This window comes from Canis aureus, chromosome 11 (assembly GCF_053574225.1).
Source record: "Canis aureus isolate CA01 chromosome 11, VMU_Caureus_v.1.0, whole genome shotgun sequence".
In the NCBI taxonomy this organism is placed as follows: Eukaryota; Metazoa; Chordata; class Mammalia; order Carnivora; family Canidae; genus Canis; species Canis aureus.
The window spans coordinates 70,900,100-70,911,031 of NC_135621.1; the positions used below are offsets into that span (position 1 = coordinate 70,900,100).

Here is a 10,932-nt window from a genome sequence, read left to right on the forward strand (position 1 = left end):
AGAACATGCCCAGAATTCAGTATTCTCTATTCCAATAGTTTTAAAAAAGGAACACCACTACGGAAAAAAAAAAAAAAAAAAAAAAAAAGTAAATACACTCTTCTTCGTGTTAGAATCCAGGACAGTCCTGGATCCTTAATCACTGCGCGGCGTGAACTGATATGACGTGGGGTCATGACATGTTAAATGCAGCTCAGACTGGGAAGCTGGTAGCTTAGCCGCGACAAAGACAAGTGTCGTTGGATTTCTCCGACTTGCCGGTTCGCTGCTAGGAGTTCCTCCCCGAGCTGACACTGAGGGTGACCTCTCGGCTTAGCCCCAGAGACCTCGGAAGAGACGCTTCTACTTGGGGATCTGCGCTGCAGGGCCTGGTGGGCCTGGGAGTTTCGGTGGCCTGGGTCCTATGTCGTCGCCCTCACAGAGCACGCTCTTCTATCGATGCAGACGATCTTTTTGGCAGCTTTATTCTTTTTGTTCTCTTCATTTTTCTCAAAATACAAGTCTCCGCGGCGGCTCAGCTGCAGTCGCTTGAGAGAGTAAATGAAGGAACAGACGAATAAAGGGCCCTGGCTTGCCTGTCCCGAGGGCGGGAGCTGGGTCGCGGGAGCTGGGTCGCGGTTCCGCGGGAGGTCAGGCCCACCTGTGTCCTCAGGCTCGGTTCGGTTACTCGTCCCTTTCTGCAGGCAGAGCAGTGCCTCGAGCCCGGGATCCCGGGCATCGGGGGGCATCGGGGAGCATCGAGGGACATCGGGGGGCGTCGGGGGCATCGGGGAGCATGGGGGGCAATGCAGAAGAGCTGCTGCTCTCAGGGACACCAGCGGGAGGCAGGAGGCAGCGCAGTTGGGAGGCTGGTGGAGCACAGTGCCGGGTGCCACAGGGCCCCCCCTTAGGGCCCCCCGCTTAGGGCCCCCCCTTAGGGCCGGGCCAGTGCGAGCGCAGGCTGGGTGGCGCTGTGGGCCCGGAGCAGGGCTGCTGGGGACGGGCAGGCGGAGCGGCACCTGCCACCCGAGGAACGCACTCGCCTCCCCGGCCCGCTCCTGGTCCCGGCCACCGCGGCCTTTGGAGTTTAAGTGCACTGTCCCCAAGGGAAGCCAGCCCGCCCCAGAGGCTGCGGTGGCTCCGGGCTCCGCGGGATCCTCCTCTGGCTCCTGCCCTACCCCATGTCCTCACCTGCTAACCGGTGCCCACCCCCACCCCAGCACCCCTCACAACACCCTCCGAGGCCCAACAGTGCAGGCGCAGGTTAGGGTGCAGGTACCCCCTCAGCGCCCCGCCCCAGGCGGGTCTGGCAGTCGCCCTCCGTTCCTGCCACTTGGCTCCCGCGGTACGGGCAGCCTTAGTCAGCCTGTCCTTGGCGGACGCCAGAGGATCGGCCTGTGTGCCGGTGGCTCTTCCCACCCCACCACGTCCTCGAGGGCAGTGTCACCAGGGCCCAGGACACACTCTGCACCTCATCCAATGTGGAGATTCGCTTCAGGTGCCGCCGAGGTTCTTAGCGGGGATGCTGGGGACGGTGATCTCACCCCATCAGCTTTGGGCCACAAGAAAAGACACATCAAAGATTCCCTTCTCTTCTGAAGATTGCAAAACCCTCCGGCCTCTAGAATGTGTAAACAGAGCCATGGTAACTGCAGGGAAATTCTGACTCTCCCGTCGGTCAGACCCCGGGCCTTTGTGTTGTCTTTGCTGTTGTTGTTTGAGCTTGGCAGGCAAGCCCGGGTCAGGGGATGACACGGCAGGCTTGGTGGAGCAGATGAAGCCCTGGCATTTCCTGTTGTGGGAAGGCCAGCGCCTGCTGCATATGCTCGGGAGAGCGGAGACCAGAGCCTAGGGCAAGTCCTTGGTGGGAGGGAGGGCTTGAGGAAGGGCAGGGGACGGGCATCAGGCACCAGGACAGGACGGCAACTCCACTGGTCCCTTCGTTTCTCCAGATCTGACTGTGCAATGAAAAGGCTCCAGGAAGTGGTCTCCAATGTTCTTAAAAAAAAAAAAAAAAAAAAATTAGGAGACTCATAAGACCATTTCAGTTCCCTGTTGAATAAAACAGCTTTATTTTTGGAGTTTCTTATGTTCTTGGTGCTGCTGTGTTGAGTTTTGGGTCATAGCATTTCATCGATCTCTCTTGGAAAACTTGACGAGACCAGCGGTGAAGCCGTAGTTCATAGCTGACCCACAGGCACCCACCTAGGGATCGTTGAGCCCCAGGTCTGAGACACCTGAGATACCTGAGCCTCTGGGTTTAACATCCTAAGCCTTCCGAAATTCTATCAAGAGGCAAAATACTGTGAACTTATATTTGGGGCCCTTTGGTTTTATTACTTTATCACATCTTACAGTTATAAAGCCTCAAAAATAGCAGTACGAGGGGAGAGAGGTAGAAAAGTAGCCTTCGTGGGGTACCGTCAAATGACTGGGACAGCAAAACCCAAAGGACAAAACCCAGACCTTTGCCGACACTGAGGAACAAACAAGAGTGAGGTTACCTGGGCTCGAATGCAGCTGTGCCACCCAGGAGCCGGGTGACCCGAGTCCCTGAACCCGTCTCTTCCTTAAACGGACCGAATAGCACCACCTACCGCGCTGCCCGCTGTGAGATGAGGAGGTTGATGCATGTAGAGTGCTTGGAAGAGCGACTGGCACATGCATCATAAAGGCTTCATAATTCAGCTGCTGCTTATGGCAGGTTTGGTCCCCGCTCAGTGACCACCTCCCGTGCGCCAGGCTCCACTCGGGACCTAGGATACCAGGGGCGACGGATCCACTGTGCCTTCACGGCCCACCGTCCCATAGTGAAGGAGGACAGATCTGTTTCTAAAAGGCAGACAGACCAACCCAAGTATTAGCTGCCCAGATGTTGCACATGCCCTGGTCTGCTGCGATCATGTCCTTTAAGGCGTATAAAACGTTTAAAATTATTTTCAAAAGAAGCCTGCCCATCCCAAGCACAGCAGGTCACCCAGAGAGTCTTCTAATGCATCAGTGTGTGGCTGCCTTGCTTGGTCACCCCTGGCTCCCTATCCCGCTGGCCGCTTGACCTTGCTCGGCTCCCTGCCTCCTGCGTGCGAGGCCCCCTTCCACACGCTGGGAGAGTCGGGCCCACCTGGGACTCCCCTCTGAGCCCCTGACGTGCCGGTCCCGCCAACGCAGGCTGCAGGAAGCGCAGGCCTTTGTTCTGAGCAATTTTGGCCTCTTTGGCTTCCTCCTCGGCTCTGCAGAGACTCCTTTTCCAGCTTCCTTTCTTCACCCAGGAGACGAATCCTGCCACCACCCTGTGGCCCGTCCACGAGTGTAGGTGATGGTATTTTTCTCCCCTCCACAGGATTAACTACAGGGCTGAGTTAAGGAGCAGTTTTGCTAATTATCCTTCCCGTTCCCATCCATAAAGTTCCAAGTTCCTCTTGTTTTCTCCATTCATCTTAAGAAGTACAAGAAGGGCCAACTTCCCGTCACTGAGCCATAAGTTGCAGACACTGAGTTAACTGCTCTATTTGAATGGTTTCATTTCATGTGTTTGTAAACTCAGCAGATAATTCTTGGGTACCTCCCGTATGCTAGGTGCCATTCGAAAGGCTAAAAATGCAATGGTAAACAGGACAAATAAACAGAAGCTTCCATGGAACTTACATTCCAGCCTGGACAGACCAACAGTAAATAAATACGAGGCGATGGTGGGATCCATTATGGAAACTGAAACAGATTGATGGGATGAAGAGACTGGGGCTACTTCAGAAGGACGTCGGACATCGTCCAGGGAAGGCCTCTGAGGAGCCATAGGAAGGAGCCAGCCAGGAGAAGGGCAGGGGGACAGCATTCCTGGGACAGCTTGTTCACAGTCCTCAAGATAGGAATATGCTCAGTCTTTGAGGGAGAGAGAGGGGGGCAAGCAGGCTGGAGTGCAGGGAGGCGGAGGGGGCGTGCTAAGGAAGCAGGCTGGGGAGGCGAGCGAAGGCCTGAGCTTGCAGGGCAGAGCTGGGCTCGGGGGTTTCCTCTCTGCTCTGTGAAGACCGGACTGGAGGCGAGGAGCACGACAGGGAGGACAGTTAGGGCGCTACTGCAGTCTCCTGGAGAAAGTGCAGGGGGCTTGGGACCAGTGGGGTGGGGTGGGGATGGAGACTTGGGGTCTTCCAGAGTAAGGTCAACAGAAATTTGCTGGCAAGCTGAGATGCACTGGGGGAGAGAGGATGTAAGGGTGGCTCCAGGCAGCGGGGACAACCATAGGAGGAGCAGGTTTAAGATGAGGATGTGGGATCCTCGAGATGGTTATTAGCCCCCACCCCGGAGACGTCAATGTCAAGTCAACATTTGGGTTCAGAACAGTCGGGGATGAAGACATAAAGTCATCAGCTCTAGATGGGATTAGACAGAAGAGGAGGGATGTACAAGGGAACGGCCCCCAGGACTGTGCCGCCACCTAACCAGGTAGTTCTGCTTTGACCCCCCACTCTACGGTTAAGGGAGATAAGCCCAGAAAGGTTCAGTGACTTGTCCCAAGGAAGGCCCCAGAAGCTCTGGGGAGTAACCCAGGCAGTCGACTCCCACCCACTCTGCCAAAGTGGACTCAGACATGGAGCAGTTGTGCTTCGCCTCCTTCATGTATGGCGATCTTTCTGCAGGAGGAAGACGATGACGGTCTCCCCAAGAAAAAGTGGCCTACGGTAGATGCGTCGTACTATGGTGGGCGAGGCGTTGGAGGCATTAAAAGGATGGAGGTGAGAACACCGCTGCATGTACTCACATCTATTTTCGGGCTGGCAAACCGGGTGAAACTGGTGAAGACTCATACCTGAGGTCTGACGGGGATGTGGATCATTAGGCATCCAGTGGAGACGTGGCACGTACACCCCCGTTAACTGGGCTCCCCCGTATGTCGCCCACCACAGAGTCAGAGTAGTTCTGCTCAAACTCATCTGCCCAAACCCCCCGATGGTTTCCTCTCTCACTGGAAAGAAATCCCAAGTTCTTTCTTACCCGGGCCTGTGGGGCCTTGGCACGTGCTGTCCCCGCAGCCTGGAGAGCTCCTCCCCTAGACGCCCATCTGCCCGGCTTGCTCTCTCTGCCCCTGCAACCCTTCCCCTTTGCCTTCCTCCATGCCCTCCTCTTCCCTGGCCCTCAAAACCCAAAGGAATTGGGGAGTGGGGAGCACTCACAGCACACATCACGCATGTATGTACGATGCCCATTCCCCGGGGCTGTCACACTTTATTTTCTCATTTTGCTTTATTATCCGTTGTTTATTTTAGGTTCGTTGGGGAGAAAAGGGTTCCACCGAAGAAGGCGCTAAGTTGGAAAAGGCAAAGAATGCCAGAGTCAAGATGCCGGAGCAGGAATACGAATTCCCCGAACCTCGAAATCTCAACAACAACCTGCGACGGCCCTCTTCGCCCCGGAAGTGGTACTCCCCGATCAAGGTATGCCTCTTTCTACCCAGAAATCCATCATCACGCCGGATAAAACACTTCCATAGTAAGAATCAGACTCTCGACGTGATGAGATACCAAACGAAATTCCAGATTATCACAAACGAACACATTTCTAAAATCACGGACCTCTGAGAACAGATACTTCCTCTCTCCGTTCCCACAGTATCGAAGTTGAGAGTAGGCTGGCAACCTAGCGGCATGCAAGGGGACGGTGAGTGGGGAGACCGGGGTAGTGACCCCGGAAGACAGCCACGCGTCTCTGTGACTCCTCCCCACGTGCTCGGTAGAAGGGCCCACTCCCTAACCAAAGTGGCAGCTTCCCCTGGAGGCCTTATCCCTCTTCCTCTTGCCGCGACACGAGCCCATTCCCTTTATCCAAACCTCCTGCCCGTGTGTCAGGCCCTGGCCATGGAGCTCACACTCGCTCTCCCAGTCATGAGCAAAACCCTTTTTTTCCTCCACTGTCTCTCTTGCCCCCCACAGCTCCAGAACTTAAACCTCTTTGGCTTATTAGAAAATGTACGTGAGCCAGAGAGGGTAAGTAATGCTGCCTGAAGGCTTCTTTCCTCTTCCTCTTGATCTTCCTCTGCTTCTACAGAAGCAGACAGAAACTGGGCCCATTGCAAGGCCCCAATGGAAGAGCCAGCTCCCACCACGCACGTGCCCCTGTGCGCCCACGCGGCTTTCCCCCTCTGCCGACGAGAGCAAAAATAACATTCGTCATTCACTACGTTACGTGCTAACCTTAGAGCAGCCCTTGTCCTATGAAATCAAAGGAAATAACCCTATGAAACAATGGAGAGAGGCGTCCTTGGTAGTCGCCCCTTCTCGGCCAAGCTGGCTAGCTCGTGCTCACGCTAACTGCGGGGTGTTTTCACCTTCGGTTTGCTGTGTTTAAAGCGAGGAGATTCTTTTTTGAGATAGGTCCCTCCCCGCCGCCCCGCCCCCTCCGGGCCATGGCTTGAACTCGGGAAAGATGTGGGCGAAACGTTGCTCGCTTGCCTAACAGCTGTTTGCATCTAATTATTTTCTCATGCACAACATGCAGTGGCGTGCGTGTGTGTGCAGACAGGAAGGAGCCAAGCAGAGGCTCCGAGATGGACAAGAAAGGGAATTTTCTATTGTGTCGTTTTTAGGAATCTGTACCTTGTGACTAACCCACGACATACTTGGTGACAGCCAGGTTGTCATTCCTGTAATCTTGGATTCTGAAAGAACGTTAATTCTGTTTGAGGAATCCAATTTCTGCTCGAGAGAGCATGTTATTCCTCTACGAACTGGTGGCTTAGGACCGAGTTTTATGAAATAAATAGGGGGACGAACGACCAGATTTAGGAATCTAAAAACACTTGGAACTGGTATCCACTCAAAGCGAGGATTTGTGGCGCACCTAGGACGTGCTGGGACCTGCCAGATACTCCGCACCCAGGTTCTCCAGCCTGGGTGAGTATCAGCGGTACCCTGAGAGCTTTCAAAATGCAGGTTCCCAGGCCTAATGCCTTAGAGCCTCACAAAAGGCTTTCAAAGGCACGCAGGCCATCGCCACGTGCTTACTTTTCCTCATCCGGGGAACTCCTTTTCCCCCCAGTGCCCCTTTTTTTAACATCCAGACTCCCTAAGCCATAGCCCTGTGTTGCCTCCATTTACTCTCCCCCCCCCCCCCCCCCCCCCCGCTCAGCTCCTGCTCTTGGGCCTCCTCCCTCGTCACTGTGTTGAGCTGCTGGTTCTCCTCGCGTGGTCCCTGGACCAGCAGCATCGGCCTCCCCCAGGAACTTGCTGGAAATGCACATTCTCAGGCCCAACCCAGAGCTACTAAATCAACAACTTTGGGGGGTGGGGCCCAGCAGGCTGGGATTGAACAAGCCCCATGAGGACACTGTCACCAAAGGTCCCAGCCAGGCTTCTGTAGGAGGGTCCCCGAGGGCAATAACCTTGGCACCTGGCCAAGAGACCGTGACCATGACCCCAGCCATGTGCCAGAGGTCTCCGCAAGCAGACCCACGTGAGCGTTCGCAGCCCGTTGTCCCCTCAGACACAACCGCTGGATTAATGTGAAGTGGGAACTCACAGAGACAGCCAGGTGGCAGTGGGAGCTCTTGCACCCTCAGGCCTAGGGGACAAGGAGGGGAGATGGTGCCATCGGAGCCAGTGGCCAGGAGGAGAGGCCACCCAGTGGGAGCTGTGGCCATAGAGAGGGAACCAGCCATCTAAACCTGCCCTGACACCTGTTTTTATGCGGCCCACAAACTAAGACTGGTTTTTCTCCTTTTTAAATGGTTCTGTAAGTTCCCCATACTATTCCAGAGTTTGCCTCTAGAGCTACAAAGCTACAAAGCCTAGAATATCTACTTTTTGGACCTTTACAGAAAATGTTTGCAGGTCTCTGTCCTATAAGAATGCAGCCGCTGGAGAAGGCAGGGTCTCAGGGAGGGAACAGAAGGAATGAATGCCCCCGCCTCTCCCCTGTCTTGCCTCAGAGCCGTCTGGTATCACCTGTTGGCCAAACCAAAGGAAAGCCAGGAGGTGTTATCTGTAGGCCGTCCGGCTGCTGGGCAGAGAGCTGGGAAGGCAGAGGAAGGCCGGGAGTGGATGGGGGCCGGCAGGTCATGGAGCACGACCAGTCTACCCTCTGCCCCGCTGTAAACAGGGAGAAGCCTCCCACCTAGTGCCAGACTTTTAAGGGATACTGGGGAGACTCTTTGTTGCCCCCAGTGGAAGTGGTCAGAATCATAGACATCTTTAAATGTATCGCACCTGACTCGCTTTTCGCATGCGTTTCCTGAACCAGATGTGGGGAGCGGTGAAGCAGGTGAGCGCATTTGCTAAGCGAACCCAGTGGGGACTCATGGGAGAAGTCCACCTTGGGCTTCTCTCCACCGCTCCCCAGTCTAAGTCAGGCACTGACCACAGCAACCACACTTCACCCTCTCCTCATTCCAGGCTCATGACCGGGAAATTTTCCGATATTCGGCCTTCATTTTCCTTTGCTTGGTTTTCACCCCCTGGATTTACAGCACCCCATGCTTCTCATTAAATTCGGACTGACCATTTCAGACAAGTTAAGTAATGCCCAGCTACATGGCCTCCAGATAGATCAAAACCAGGACTGTTGTCAGGTTTGCTGGAAGGCTTGCAGCCTTTATAGAGAAACCATTTTCTCCCTTTCCAGTAGCTCCTCCACATGACTGGAAATGACAGGAATGACAGCCGAAGGACAAAAGCCAGACCCGGGATGGCCAGGCAGCCGGGCTGCTCTTGGCAAGAGAGCCAGACGGTGAAGGGGCAGGGTCAGCCCGTACTACTCGCGGGGCCTGGACGGGGGTGGTCTTCTGTCCTCTTCTTTCGCTGGCAGGCCAGCTTCATCCCTGGCCTCAAAGCACCTTGACCTCGTAACCAAGCAGCGTTTGGTCATGAAACTGCACATGACGGACTCTACGTAGCCCAGGAAGACGCACCAGAGACTTAAGTGTTGTCAGATGGGCTGTTGAAGTCCAACAGACTTTTTTTGTCCCTCTCTGGCTACTTTAAATAATAGCTCCAAACTTTTTTTAAACAAAGCCCGAAACTAAAAAAAAAAGAGCAAAACACAAAGCATCTTGTGTGAATGTCTGTGAGTGTGTGTGTGTGTGTGTGTGTGTCCGTGTTTCCAACATTATTCATTTATTTCTCTTGAGGAGAAGCATGGGTCACAATATGCACCCCGTATTCTAAGGTGTAAAAGTTCCGGGGCTAGTCTGCGACGGGCCTGTCGTGGAGCTGCCCTCAGATTCTCTACCTCGGACTAACTTCCAAGCAGCTAAGGCAGACAGACCCGCAGAGGAGACACAGCTGTTGTCCGACCAAAATTCTAAAAAGGAGAGAAAAGGAAGATCGGCCACAAACCCCAGGCACCAGGATGCCACACAGACATTCCCAGCCCTGTCTTATTGTTTAGGAAGGAGAAAAAAAACAAAAAACGAGTTGACCTGGAACTCCCTGTTTGCCCGCCCTCGTGGATTAGGTGGTCGGAGCCCGAGGTGTGCTTCGGGAACCTGGAATTGGTAAATGTCTCATGTTTTAGTCAAGATGTGTCCACCTGAGATGAAAGAAATCTGTGCCTGAGTGTCAGCGCCTGTCGTCGGACACAGGTCCTGAGGCTGATGGGGACGTGTTTGTTTCTGCTTCCCGGCAACGGTTGGGCAGTTCTCCCGGGGGGGGGGGGTGACCAGTGTCTGGAAATGCATCCTATGGAGAGGCCCACGCACGATGGACACTCAAATCTGAGATAAGCTCAAAGGCCCCTTCCTCCCAGACTTGGGGTGAAGCCCAGGGACTGGTCAGGAAAGTCCCCTAAGGCTTTTCCCGCCCCAAAGGGATATTATTAATAACCTCGTTAGCTGCCGTCTTGATGACAGGCTTCTGCCTCGATTCAGGAAAATAAAGGCTCCACCAGCCGTCGTTATGCACCTCTTCTGGACCTCAGAGATAAAAAAATCATCCTCTTCTTGGCTATAAACACACTTCTCCTATAACTGAACTCCAGCTCTTGCATAAAGCGTCACCTGCTGCGGGAGCAGAGGGAGGTGTCCGGAGGGGCAATTACCCAGATTGTTTCCTATGCCACAGACGTGGGACTTTGGGCTCATCTGTGGGGCCCCTGCGACTCAGAACCCTGAAAGCATGGCCTCACCTGGGCCAGAGCCGCCCAGTGATAGCAGCTCCCCCGGGGGAAGCACTCACCTGAGTGAGACGCACACTGCAAACCGGACACGGTTCCAAGGGCTTCCCTGCACTCGCCCCTTTGTTTCTCACATCAATCCCCAAAAGCAGAGACGCCTACTACTCCCATTTGCAAATGGCAAGCTAAGGCACGGAGAGGTTAGGTAACTTGCTAGTAAGATGCTTCTTGGTTTATTTTATTAACTGCAAAAAGCATCCATTTGAACTAGCGATGAAATCAGTTATTAATCAAAAAGGAGAAGGGACTGGGAGCCTAGAGGCAAAAGACCAACCAGGAAACTGTTGATAGGATGAGTGACAGGGGATGAGGGCCTGGGCCTAGGCAGCGGCCGTGGAGGCAGTGGGGCAGGAAGGACGGGACGCTGGGGCAGGAAGGACAGGACGCTGTGACAGAGACAATGTCCACAAGACATGGTTGAACTTGAATATGAGGGGCTGGGGGAAGAGGGAGGGGGCTGGAGGAGCACAGGACTGAGGACGGGTAAGGTTCACATTATTGGGTTCTTAACACTCCGTATTCTGGTCGTTTCCACCTTTCTACACAGCCTCCCAGATGATCATTTTAATGACTTCCCCGTGATCATAAATAACATTTAACAAATCCTTCCAATGAGACGAGTATCTACCCCCGATACCTGATTGTAGGCCTTATAGCCAGCCTACGGGGTAGATGGCAGCATGGTGGCCCACTCTGAAGATGGGAAAGGGGAGGCTCAGGGAGATGAGCCAGCTTGGCCGAGGCCGCAGACCCGGGAGGGGCAGGGGACAGGCCCAGAGTACAAATGCAGGTGGT

General features: G+C 54.4%; 1 protein-coding gene across 2 annotated transcripts in view; it reads left to right on the forward strand.

The window, feature by feature from the left end:
* ANTXR1 (ANTXR cell adhesion molecule 1) overlaps nt 1–10,932 on the forward strand; it is a 197,460-nt gene that overhangs the window by 140,851 nt on the left and 45,677 nt on the right. For both annotated transcript variants that reach the window (XM_077915704.1, XM_077915703.1), the window contains 2 exons: nt 4,614–4,709; nt 5,241–5,408. In XM_077915704.1, the coding sequence (XP_077771830.1) occupies nt 4,614–4,709; nt 5,241–5,408 (264 nt within the window). The remainder of the gene's footprint in view (nt 1–4,613; nt 4,710–5,240; nt 5,409–10,932) is intronic.